General features: G+C 37.4%; 1 protein-coding gene across 10 annotated transcripts in view; it reads left to right on the top strand.

Moving 5' to 3' along the window:
* Window positions 1-13,807, top strand: part of LOC134348443 (microtubule-associated protein 2-like) — a 314,301-nt gene that overhangs the window by 278,924 nt on the left and 21,570 nt on the right. For 9 of the 10 annotated variants that reach the window (XM_063051841.1, XM_063051842.1, XM_063051835.1 and 6 more), the window contains 5 exons: window positions 4,395-8,675; window positions 8,870-9,073; window positions 9,331-9,462; window positions 10,069-10,145; window positions 12,307-12,480. In XM_063051841.1, coding sequence (XP_062907911.1) covers window positions 4,395-8,675; window positions 8,870-9,073; window positions 9,331-9,462; window positions 10,069-10,145; window positions 12,307-12,480 — 4,868 coding nt within the window. The remainder of the gene's footprint in view (window positions 1-4,394; window positions 8,676-8,869; window positions 9,074-9,330; window positions 9,463-10,068; window positions 10,146-12,306; window positions 12,481-13,807) is intronic. The other variant, XM_063051843.1, reaches the window with a different exon arrangement.

Below are 13,807 nucleotides of genomic sequence, written 5' to 3'. Positions count from 1 at the left end.
GCAAAATTAATTTTTTATGGAAGTGTAGTCATTAAACCACATAATCTTATAACCCACAAAGAAACCTTTGGACTTTTTATCTAGTGCTAGTTCACTTGGATCTATTCCCCACCTCTTTCTTCATAATCCTACAATTTTGCTCTTAAAATCACATTCCCTTTTCAAAATTACTGCTGAATAAACTTAGTCTTTTACTTCCAGTGTGTTGCTGGCTTTTAAAAAATCTCATTGCATATAAAGAACTTGTCTCCCTTCTTGCTCTTTTGTAAGTATTGACAAATTATTTCTCAAAACAGTGTATCATCTATTTAGGTCAGAATCTACAGCAACACACACAGGTGCCAAAATCTTCTTATTACTTCTATCTTCCCTTACAAAACAAGACAATATTATAAAAAATGGGATTGGTTAGAATGTTTTTCAAAATGATGATAGCAAAGTGAGGCACCTTCACCATTTTGTGTCACCGCATCTTCCTTGATGCACTGTGCTTCAGCCTGGTTTTCATTGATATATAGTTTGAATAGTTACTATCCAGGACCAACATTGGAGGACCCCATCATTCTTTGAAACTTCTTTGTCCTTGTGAAATAAGAAAATAGTTTACAGGAAATGTAAATTTGCCTAATTAGATTCCAAAACTGCCCATCATCTAATCAGAGTACTTATACTGTTCAAGTGTTCTTTCAAGGGTTCCCCGTCCTTCTTCTGAAAATGGTAATCAGCTTGCAATGTACTTCAGCATTTTGTTTTCACTTGACTACCGTAATTAATGTTAACTGAAGTTATCAAGGTCAAATTCATTAATATCTTTTATAAAAATTGTGTATTTCATGCTATGTCACATTGAAGCTTACATTAAAAATCTGTGCCAAAAACTGTAATAGTTTATAAATATGTTCTAGATTTTACAGAAAATATTTGAAACGAGGACTTGGTACAGGAATCTGGAGCAAAATCCAGACTGCTGGAGAAACACAATGGGTCAAGAAACATCTAGTGGGGCGAGTAGGAGGGAATTGTCAATGTTTCAGGTTGAGAACCTGCATCAGGACTGAGAGTGGGCAGGGAAGATCAATGGTGTAAAGAGGAGAGACAGGAGTGCGACACCAGTGACAGGTAAACCAAAGAGGGGTGAAGAATGATGAACAAAAAGAGCCAAGATGCTGAGAGGCTGGAGTTAGGAGACAGGTGCATGTGTGATAGATGGAAGAAGACAAGGAGAAAAGAGATTTTTGTATCTCCCTTGGGGGGAACCTTGCATTAAGAAGGGCTCCAAGAACAAGCTAGGGGACTAACATCAGTGATAGGTAAGTTGCTGGAAGGGATTTTGAGGAACAGTATCTTAGCTGCATTTGGAAATGCATGGAGTAGGGAGAGTCAATATGACTTTGTGTGTGGAAAATGCTATCCAAGAGTATTGATGAGGTCAGAGGGTAGACAATGTATACATGGACTTCACCAAGGCTTTTGGCAAAATGTCATAGGTAGAGGGTCCCAAGGGTGTGATCAGTTAGGTATAGAGTTGGCTTGGTGGAAGGAATCAGAGGGTGTTAGTGGAGGCTTATTTTCAGATTGTTGGTCTGTGAATAATTGTGTGCTGCCTGTGTTAGTGCCAGATACTCTAGAAATGAATGATTTAGATGAGAATGTGGATTTGTGGATTTCGTCAGGTGGGCAATGAGGAAGTTTATCTCAGGTTTCAACGGGTACTGAATCAACTGGTAAAGTAGACAAAGGAATGGCGGGTGGAATTTAACTTATACAAATGTGAAGTGGTGCATTTTGGAAAGTTAAACCAGGGCAGGACTTGTACAGGACTAACATAGTAAATGACAGGATCCTGTGGCATTCTGTAGAATGGAGAGACCAATGGGTACAAGTGTATAGTTCTCTGAAAGTAATTATACAAGCAGCCAAAGTGATGAAGAAGGATTTTTGTACACTTACTTTCAATCAGGGTACTGAGTACAAAATTGGGACATCATGTTACTGCTGTGTAGGAAGTTAGTGAGACCATATTTGGAATATTACGTATATTGCTGGTCATCATATTATTATGAGTTGCCGGGGAAGTGATAGAGACTGGTACAATTACAATGTTTTAAAAGACATTTGGACAGAAACACAGGTAGGAAAGGTTTAGAACAGGGGTTCCCAACCTTTTTTATGCTATGAATCCAAAGGTCATAGGCCGCAGGTTGGGAACTCCTGGTTTAGAGGGATATGGGTCAAATATAGGAAAGATGAATGAGTTGGGCCAAAGGGTCTATATCTCTTCTCTGAGACTCTGACTTATGAAACTCAAGTGAAGGTTTTGACCTGTAACTGTTTTAGTAATATATATAAATTTAAGTACTCACTTCAAGCTTACCTCAGAATTCATACCAATGAATAGCCTTTGAAATGTTTGTAGGGAGACCATGCCAGCACTATCAATTCTAACCTTGTGCTTAATTTATGCAAAGCAGAGCTGAAAGTGTCCCATTAAACCTGTTACATTATTACATCTGTGTTGTCTGTTGTCCTGACATGTCCACTTCTTCCTTTGAGTAGAAGTTGTTGAGAGTCCAACGTCTGATGAAGAGGAACCAGCTGTAGCTCATGAGCAAGAGCATGTTCAGGAGCCTTGGTCTGCTGAGCACTTAGTGCAAGCAGAAGCTGTGGGCTTACCCTGGGAAACCAAATGTGTGGAAGTCACATCATCAAGTGAAGACAATGTACCAGCTGAAATTCCCAATGGAAAGGGCATGACTCATAGAGAGATTGGGTCCATGGAAGAAATGCCACCTTCTCGTGAAGGTGTGTCTTCCTGTTGACTTCCAGATAATGACAAATGCCTTTTGAGAATCTTCTTATTAACAAGCTTCTGTTTATTGTTGGTAGTTGTTGCTTGAAGGATAGCTTAATGGTGCTTAAAGTGCTTTGGCTGATCTGATGCTGGCTATGGGAGCAACAATAATTTCCCACCACTGTTGTTGACGCTCAAGTTATTTTGTTTTCATGCTTGGCAATTGAGTTGATTTTTTTTTAATTGCGCATGAGGCTTTCCATTGCCTAAATGTTTGCCAGTTACATTGCCGATAGGTTATCACATTATTTTAAAGCTGATTCACCTGCTTTCTGGTTATTAGGCTTTTCAGTGATTAAGTTGCATTTTTGTATTTTCGATGTACATCAGGGGTTATTTTAAAATAGACTGTCTTGTTCATATTTCAGTGCTGACATCTTGCATTTATTGTTTTATTCAGGCTGTGGCAAATGCTATCATCTCTTTCAGTTTTCAGTGTTGGGCAAGTAAAATGGTGTGTGTGTGAAATTAATTTTCAATTCAAATACACAGGTTTTGACATGATTTTGTCAAAAGCTCACCATGCAATGCACGTACACAATATTGTGTCCATTAATACAGTAATAGACAATCACAGCAATATATGCCTCCCAATATCACATAGACTCCAAATCCCAACTCTCCCCTCTTATCCCAGCTTCCATGAAGATGCAAATATGAAGGTTACTCACCATAAGGAAGAGATACGTCAAATACCACCCCCACACCACCCCACTCCCCATATCTTGTTCATGTCCCATTCCTCCTCCCTTTAACCCCACATACCCCAATTTACATCCCACACCACATATTCTATATTTTCATGGAGGGATCAAATAACTTAATCCATCAAGAATCAGCATGATGAGTCTACATTCACAGCTTCAACGCGTGGGGAAACAGAAATTATAAAACACCCAAAGTGAAATTGGAGTTAGACATATATTGTGCATACAGAGGGAAGCAGATGATCACAAAGACCATGAAGTGAATTTAGTCAAACTTAGGGGTAACTAGAATAGTAAGTGTGACAGTCTAGAATGAAGAAATAGAAGACAAATGAGAAAATAATAAGCAGAACTTAATTGCATATAGTACAGTATATTAGGTCAATTTCTGTAAAAATGCAGGGGGAAAGATAAAAATACCAAATAATATATTTTCTTTGAGTAAATCATAGAATATCCTTGGAAGCTTTGACAAACTATAGTGTAAATAAATAAATAAATTCATGTTTTGGAAAATGCCAAGTTTATTTTGTACAACCTTTTCAGAGATAGTACAACATTAATGCACTCATAGAATATAGTTTCATGTTAGATTCCTTTATATCTGCAGTTCTGAGAATCAGTCACAGTTTAGGTGTTAAATACAATTGAGATCCAACAATATAACAAAACTCTTCATCAGCCCTAAATATTCCGCTATAGATCTCAGCAAATTTGTACAATGAAACTCTATTCCACACATATGCCTTTTAAGCAGGGGAAGATATATGGATTGCTTTGCAAATCATTGAATTAATTCTATGCATGCAACCAAACTACTTTAGATTTGCTTTCAGCCACGAAGATGGACAAGCTGTCAACAGGTGGAGAATCCTCTGTTGCTAGTGGGGGAAGACCAACGTTGCATGAAGTATCATTGGGAGAGTTGAAAGATAAGACTGTTGAGCGTACTGAACAACAAATCTCTGACTTGTTGCCTTCTTCCACATTGGGTAAAGACAATGAAGCTCTCAGAGGAACACCAGTGGAAATCTCCGAGATAAAGAATTCATTTCCAACTACTATTTTGCAAACTCAACCTCTAGCTCCATCTGTCAAGAATGAACCATCTCCAGAAGAGTTGGTTGCATCTAGAATTGAGACTCTAACTAGCCATTATGAAAGATCATTGCAATTCAGCACCTATGAAGATGAGTGCACTTCTGTGGTGGCAGCAGAGAACGTCGTCACCCAAGTCCAACCAAGCTCTGTCCAGATAACAGATGAAACAATAAAACCGCTGCCCATTTCACCGGAAATAACATCCAGCAAATCAGATTTAGATGAAAGTAAATTACTTTCACCCAGTCCTAATGTCAAGGATTTATCTAAAACATCCAGTGCAGAAATTATAGAAGCTGGTGGTTGTTTGAAAGAAAAAGACATTTCTGCAAATGTAGTAACTGACAAGGAGAGTGCAGCAGCTTCCCGAGAAGAGCCATTTGCTGTTACTGAAGGCAAAGATGCGTTGCCTCAGCAAAAAATACCAACAGATATCATTGCAACTACTGTTTATACCACTAAAGAGGATCAGCAGGTTCCTCAGGAAAAGCTAGGAATGCCTGAGGAATTGCATGTAGAACAAACACATAAAGAGGCTGATAGTGCAGTTAGAGATGATGGTATAACTTCAGAAGCTAAAAGGAAAGAAATGCCAGATACAATAAAACTGGTCGAACATATAGGGGATGTCTTTTCAATGCCAGAAGATAGATCAGAATGTGTTGAATATAACTCCATAAGAAGTGCAGAAAACATAGAGGATTCAAAGGGGAAACCATCAGTTGAAGAGAAAATTTCCAGTGCAATAGAATTATTGCCAACTGAATCTTCTAAACATGTGCCTGAGCAGTTAACCGCCAATCTTCCAATTAAGGAAATGGATAAAGCTGATCAAAAAGTCGAAGTCTGGCAATTAACTGATGTTACATCTGCTCAATCCTGTGTGGAAGAAGCTAATCAAATTGCAGCCTATAGCACACATCCTGGCACAGGTGATGTAGCTGACAGTTTAAGTAATGGTTCAGTGCTTGAGATGATTAAATTAGACCCATGTACTATTGAGCAAAGTGGAGAGAAGATTCATGATACATCCACAAAAATTGAAGAAGAAAGCACTCAACAGGTAATTTCCAAAGAAAAGAAGTCTGAGCCACTGGTGCCCCCACCCAATGATTCAGATGTTGCTTCTGAGAATATTACTGTAAATTCCATTAATCCAATAGCACAAAGCAAAAAGCCTGATGCTGCTAAAGTGAGTTTAAAAGATGGGACAGTGATGGATCAGCCAGAAATATCTAAGTATTTTGAAACATTTGTTTCAAAAGATGATGGGGTAAAAATGACCAAGCAGCCTGAAGATGGTTATTATGAAATGACCATTACAGAGGAAAGCAGTTCAAGACTACCTCATGAAGTACAGCAGAGCTCTGAGGCCCTAAGTGATAAAGCAAAAGTAGATGAGAACAGAGCTGAAAATAATATTCCGGCAGAAAGAATTCAGTACAGCACATTTGCACACTCACCTCTCCCTGTTGATGACCAGACTAAGCCCACTGCAGAAAATGAGCTTACTTTTCCTGCTCCTCAAAACCGTGAAGAGACGGAAATTTCTCAACAACCCGATGCAAGCGGTGATGTGAATGTATCTGAAGGACTACAGAAGCTAGTGCTGAATCTCCCAACAACCTTTTTAGATTCAATATCACTTGATGTGGAAGCAGAGAGCGAAGGTCCCCCAGAATCTTTGTCACCACTGGCATCCGACATTCTTGCCTGTACCAGGGGAATAAGCTTGGATGAGGCAGCAGACATTTTTCCTGCCCCGACACCTGCCGAGGAGAAGCAGATTTGTTTTCCCGTTGAAGTGGATAAAAACAAAAGTGTTTCCACATATGAAGAGAAGTCAGCAAATGAAAACGTGTGTTTAGACCAGCAGTATGCTTTCTCCCATACTTTGAAGCATGATTACAAAAATGACAGTGTTGTGGTTCCTGACTTGCCTGAAATGTTGGATTTAGGAGTTAGTAGAAGCAGGCTGAGCTTTGACGGCAGTGAAACTGAGATGGGCCGAAGAGCATCTATGCCTGCAGAATCCGCTTCTGGCTCAGAGGCTTTAAGTGAAAGCATCAAGTTAATCATTAAAAATGTTGGCCAGCCAGAGGAAATGGGCTATTGTGTGTTTGAATACTCTGCTCCCTTACCTACTCCTGAGGAGGTCAAAAGTCCTTTGGAAGATGGAAGCATTTTCCTCCACAAAATCCGCACAGCTTCTCAAACTATTGATGAGGAAAGTATTAGGAGGCAAATAGATGCAAATAAGCATAAAGAGGATTCACATTTTAGGATTGCCACCCTGTCTGAAGATAGTGAGTTAAAATTAATGCCCACTTTGGAAGGGAAATCAGAAGTTAAGAATGAAGAATCAATTTCAATAGATATTCCAGTCCAGCTTGCTAAAACAGAACCTGAACCTGTTTGTTTATCTGATATCCCTGAAATAAAAGAACTTGATCAACATAAAGCTATTGATACTTCCAAAACTGCAGAAGACACTTCTCTAAATAAATCTCTGGATTATTTACCAACAGAGTTTACAGAACCAGAAGCATCTGTGAAGCTAGAGTCCATGGATCAAAAGCTGCCTAAGAAGGATGTTCCTGTTCAAGAAACAGCTCAGCCTAAGAAAACTTTGGATAATGAGACCAAAAGCATGTCCAACAGAGTTACCGTAACTGTTTTAGAAATGGAGTCATTAAGGTTTGGGAAAAGTATTTCTGTACAGGACCCAGCTCAAACTAAGAAAGTATTTGAAGATAAACCAAGACCTATTTTGCCCAGGCAGGATACTGTGCTGGATGTTGACATAGAAATGGAGGCAGATCACATATTTTGTGAGAAAACTGCTTCCCTTGAAGAAATTGTTCAATCTGTCAATGTCTTTGAAGATGGCCATAAGCCTGGTTTGCCCTCTGAGCTTTCTGGACCAGAAACTGTTCAGTATAAAGAGACTGAAGGAGATGCTTTCATTCAAGAAACAGCTGAACCTCAGGAATTTGTGGAAAGTAAGGCCATTTCACATAGTGAGGCTACCTTAACTGAAGTGTGTGTGAAAAATGACACTGTTGATCACAAAACACCTGAGCAACCTGACCCTGTACAAAAAACCACTTCACCTGAGAAAGTTATGTTCGATGCCTCTAAGCCTAATCTGCCAAGCGATATTAATGCCGTTGATGTAGGTGGAAAAACAGAAAAAGTCGATCAAATGTCTGAGAAAATTGGATCTCCACCTGAATTGGCTCCAACTGTTAAAATTAGAGAGGATGACACAGAGCCTGGTTTGCCCGCTGTCATTAGCACACACAAGGATGATTTGGAAGTTGTGCATGATGATCACAAAATAGTGAAGAAGCCTGTCCCTGCACAAGAAGTCATTCAAGCCGAGAGAACCGCGGAACTGGAAACTGAACCCACTTTGTCCGGTGATGTTGTTGAACCTGCAGTTGCTCAGCCTGAGAAAATCACAGAGGATGAAACTAGGACCACACCTAGTGAAGTTACTGTGAGAGAAGTTTCAAAAGCAGAGTCGTCTGATTATGGTATCTCTGCTCCTCTACAAGATTCGACTTTAGCTGAGAAATCTAGCAATGAAGAAAATAAGGCTAATTTGTTGATTGAGGTTACAGTGCCAGAAATAGTTTTGCAAATGGACCCTGCTGACTATGAAGTATCTGAAAATATTATTCCTGTGGAACGAACTGAAGAGAGGGGAATTGTGGAATCTGTTGTTACAGTAGAAGATGATATTATTACAGTTGTTCAAACCACATTAGAAAGAGGAGAGGACGTGGGCCACAGTGTGAGATTTGCCGTAGCTGATGGCGACGATACTGATGATGTTTTTACATGCAGTGAACAAACCCATTTAACAGAAGAACAAATTCATAAGCCTCCTGTACAGACTGCTGAAATTGTGCTTATCCCAGAGAAGATACAGATCCCAACAGACTTGAAAGAAGATGAGAGTATTGATGAATCGGTAATGGACACTGACAGCTACTGGATGGATACACAAGGTGCCTGTAAAGCCTTACTAGCTATCATCCATCACAAGATAGTAAATTCTCTTTATTATATATAATTTAATTATGCCATTTAAAGTGTATCCTGTAATTTTTAAAAGTAACATGAATTCAGTTTATGTTATTATCTTCTCCCTCGTAATATCCTGTTCCCATTTAAAGTGATTTCTTGCACTTTAATTCTGCAGATGAAGAGAGTATCATAGTAACACAACCCGCTGCTGTCACAAAACAGGAGAAACCAGAGAAGGAATTCAGCAGCCCGTCTTTGGATAAACATAGGAAAGGGAAAGTGTTAAAAACTGCAAAAAACAGAGCTTCAACGCCAGAGAGAAAAATAATCAAAAAAGATGTCAATGTACTCTCCAAAGAAGACAAAAAGAAAAGAAAAGGTTCATACAATGGAAGCAATTTTTATTTTCACTTCTTCCATTTTTGTGATGTGAGGTGTTTGTATTGTGCCCATGTAACAATGTTATGTTTTCTAAGAATTTGGCTGTTAGAGAATAAACAATAACAGGAAGTAGCAATATCTAAATTCCTGAATTGTTCTATTGTTTCCTTTAAAGAAAAGTGGATGTTGAACATTCCACATGATTGGCACTTTATTCCTGTCCTCATATTTGCTCTTATCTTTCCTTTCTAACAGTGTATAAGAAGTCTGAACTTGCTAAAAAAACAGAGATTCAGACCCGGTCTCCCTCCAGGAAAATCATATTAAAACCAGCTGTAAGATATCATAGACCAGCTCACGTCCCTTGTACTAAAAGGAAGCAGACAGGTGATTGTGTAAACACTGCAATGTGGCTGGCAAACATGGACTTTAATTCATTGCTGGACTGGCTTTTTCCTGCATTTTCTTTTGAGCCATTAGGCGATATATGGTGCTTTTTGTTTCATTTTTCTTATAGCTGTCATGATCACACATGCTTGTCATGCACAAGCTTGCAAGTGCAGTGGTCTTGAACTTGAAGTGGTGGTGTAATTATTTGTGGGAGTTTGTTTAGATTGCTGTGTGATAGTGGGGAAAGTGTTGCAGCCTGCATCATGATATCCATTCACATTATTTCTCTTGTTGAGAGGTATTCAGGAATAACTTGCATTACATGAAGCATTTGTTTTCCATTTGTGTTTTTTTCAAACGTATATTAGCTTTACTTTTAAAATAATAAAACATTTATGTACTAAGGTTTACTCCCTTTGGAGCTTTATCTATTTGTTAGTTTGGATAATTTTGTACTTCATTATGTTGCTTCCCATTCAATATGATGGTGATAATATTAAATTCATTTTGCTTTCATGCACATCTCGACTTGTATCTTATTCAAAATGGAAATCTTTCTGCTGTATAGTCCAATGTTCTAATGCTAGTATTCCTTTTGTCTAGTTCCTGGAAATGTTGAGGGTGCTTACATTATAGACCAGAAATTTTCTGTTGCTAAGCAACCTAAGGAGCGGATCACAGTAAGTAAATTACTGATAAATGCATTCTGTGCACATTACAGAAGGTGGGGCAACTTGAACAGCAGTTAATGATTTTTTTATTTGAAGTACTGTATGCATATGTGGAAGCTACAGATAATCCTTAAATTCCTCAATGTGATCCTTAGATTTTGAAAGTAACTTTTTAATCTTTGCTGAGTTTTGTCTGTTCTTTTTTCAGTTTTTAGTTAATTCTAGCTCATAGATAGTGAATATCTGTGCTATGTTACATACAGAGCAAATATTTGAGTAAGCATGGTAGGAAACATTTTATCAAAGCATAAAAAATCTGCTATTCAAAAACTTTACACAGAAGGAAACATTTACACTCATACCTAGATGGTTCAAATGTTTTGTACAATCATAAATTCAAATAAATTATTTTCGAGTACTTCAGAATTTCTCTTGCTTCAAATCTTAATTTGCATCTTTAGTATTCTTTCCTGTATACAAATGACTGACTCTCTGGCGCATGGCAATGGGAAGAGATAATGAGGGAAATTGATTAGCATGGGTAAAAAAAAAGTGGGCCACTACTGTGTGAGCCTTTTATTATCAGATAAACTGGAAGAATAGAGGCATGCTGGATAGAGGTGAAACCTAATTAGGGCAGCTTGTCAATGATGGAATCAAAGTTAAAGGTGGAATAAAGCTATTGTAAGGATTCCTTGCGTGCTTTGATTCAGGAGGCGGAGATAATCCCACTGCAGGCTTGCCTCTTTATTTAAAGCTCTTTGCAAAAGATAGTGGGTTAAGCTATCAGGGGTGAGTAATGCTTTTCAAAGAGCTAGTTTGATGTCTTGCCATATGCATGATCTCTGTATGTTCTGATGGCAGATGTCTGTTGAGGTGATGTGAAAACACTAAAGCGTGGGATGACAGTAGGCAGAGGCTGTTTATATGGGACATGCAAATATAGCCAGGACTTGGCTGCTTGGGTTAGAGGGATAAAAAAATCTAATGATGGTGGAATTGCTGTTTCATGTATCATGGAATGTAAATGTGCTGCAAAGTTGCTGGCTATACATCTATATATTTTACAATTAGCTACTATCATTGACCATGCCAAAGATGGGGAACTCTTAGAACTCTCCTCTCCCAAGCAAGGCCTAAAACATTCTATCATTCAACCATTCGGGGGAAAAATGCTTGGGAGGAAATTACATCATTTTTGCTATGATGACTCCAGAGTGATGGGCCAAGAGACAAATGTTTAAAACCATAGCAACCTTCATTTTTTTAAAAGATCATATATGGAAGTTATCATGATTTGCTGAGAATAACCAGAAACGTAAATAATGTTTTTAAAAAGCACTTATTTTAGAGTAAGGTAATCCCTTTTGAATGGTAAAGCATATTTAGGATTTCCAAAACTTTCTCATCATAACCTTTGAATTCACCTCCAATGAAAGAACTGAATATAAAGTCACAACTGCCATTAAGGTTTCTTTAAGATCTCAAAAGCATTTCTTTCAAACACATCCTTTAGCTTGCCTTCCCAATTAATTCACTTTAGCAAGGGTCTGTATGTATTTACTTGCTAACATACCTGTAGCAGATTTTAGAACTATTATCTCATCTGTGATGTGTTACATAAAGCAAATGCATATATTTTTTCTTAAGTATGAACTTTGTTGCTTCTCTAAACTATGGTTGTAATTATTTGATAACGTGAAAACTTGTAACAAATGTACAGGGAGCACAAACTGTAAGATGGGGAGTTTCTACTGTATCTGTACACCTTTGAACAATTTTTCCAGAACAGAAAATGCTTCTAAAGATTAATCATAGTCATCCTCACTTATATAAAAACAAAGTTTGTAAAAATAACACTTTAATTATCTTGGAGTATAGTGTTTTAGGCCAATTATGCTGACCGCTGGAAAACTGTATCATATAATATTGTTGTGCTGAATATGAGGTTTGGTTTGGGTGTGTTTGTTGACCAGGGTGAATAAGTATCTAAATTTATTGGGTATTCATATTGGTGATGTTGCATTATGATTTTTGATATGTTCATTAGACTATCAGGACATGTCAAAACATGTTACTAATTTAAGTTCTTATATTTTAGTACTTTGTTCCATTTTTATGTTCATTGTCTTATCGTTTTTTAATTTGCTTTATATTTTCTCATGGCAAGAATTCATCTACACTAACAAAGATTCCTACCTCAAAATTATCTTCCCTCCTCCCTGAAAGACCCAAATCTACTTGTTCTGCTGATAAAAAAGCCTTTATTGACCTAGATTACTATCCCACACGACCCTCGTCTGCTGGCCCTAGAGAATCTTTGAATGAGCAGCTTGTGAAAAAGGTAAGATGAAGAAATGTCCATGATAGTAGTTTTGCTTCTTACACAATGGTAATTTCTACTTGGAATTGAAGAAAAGATTATTCTCCAGTTTTCTGCCACTCTTGTGATGTTGAAACAGTCAAACTTTTTTTATCCATTAAATTTGGTCAGCATAAAGCTAATTACTTCTACCCCTGTTAACCTTTGAACTTGAGGTCATCAAGAGTTGAGCACTCTATGAAGTTCTCATCTGCAATCATGCTTTACATTAATGCAGACAAGTTTAATATAAGGAGACATTTTATTGAATGGATTAGGTTATTCATCACTGAAAAATAGTTGAGTAATAGTTAGGGCCAAAGCTGATATATTATTAATAAAAATTAAAATAATTTAACAGTGGTGAGGAAATTTGAACAACAAGGTATTTTCTACTGACATTTTCTTTGTACTCTCATTCCAGTCATAAAAATATTGCCACTTCCAATGGCTGTGCTAGTCTGGAACAACTAATGCATTTTTAAATGTGCTAATGTTGATATTAGCCAGTTTAAACTAATTCGCATCTGTACTAAAATTCTAGACATATTAATTCAATTGTTTATTTTCTAGATTGGCTGTAGTGCCTAGGCATGTCTGTTCTGTTATGAAAAATACAATTGCCTTAATTCTGTGTAAATTTAAAAAAAACAGAAGAAGTAGGCTTGCAAGCTGAGTTACTTTTACTTCCTAGAGGGAAAGTCTCTGTGATTGAAAACCGAAAATGCTGGAAACACCCAGTAGTTCAGGCAGCATCTGTGAAAAGAGGAACAGTTAATGTTTCAGATCAAAGACCCTTCAGCAGAATTGAATAGTTCTTTAATTTTCAAAACTCGTTTTGATCCCTTTGTAGTTTATATCCAGTAATTTGAACAATACCACTTTTCCAACAAATGCATCAGTGAGATAAATGCTATAACAGCATTAGATAATTATGATCTGTAATCAGTTCATTTCTCACTGTGATCTATATGTAACCACTTTTCATATAGTAAAACATCGTAAGAAAATGCTAAAATGTTAACGAGATTTGTTGTCTGTCTGGATTTTGAAGAAGTTCAAAAGTTTTAAGGAACATTTTACAAAATGAAAATAAATGAGCTCTTTGGTGAAAAGAGTCCAAAGTTAGGACTTTGCAAGCTGAATGCATGCCCATCAGTAGAACATTTAGTGATGATTAATTGAGTTGATTAATGAAGAGGTCATAATTGGAGGGTTGGATGTATAAAGCTGGAGAAGATTAGAGACAGGGAAGAGTAAAGTCCCAAAGGCATTTCAAATTAGGAAGAGTCAATCAAAGTTGATGCAT

The sequence above is a fragment of the Mobula hypostoma genome, chromosome 6, assembly GCF_963921235.1.
Source record: "Mobula hypostoma chromosome 6, sMobHyp1.1, whole genome shotgun sequence".
In the NCBI taxonomy this organism is placed as follows: Eukaryota; Metazoa; Chordata; class Chondrichthyes; order Myliobatiformes; family Myliobatidae; genus Mobula; species Mobula hypostoma.
Note: the sequence above shows the minus strand (reverse complement) of the source record. Positions and strands in the feature narration are given on the sequence as shown.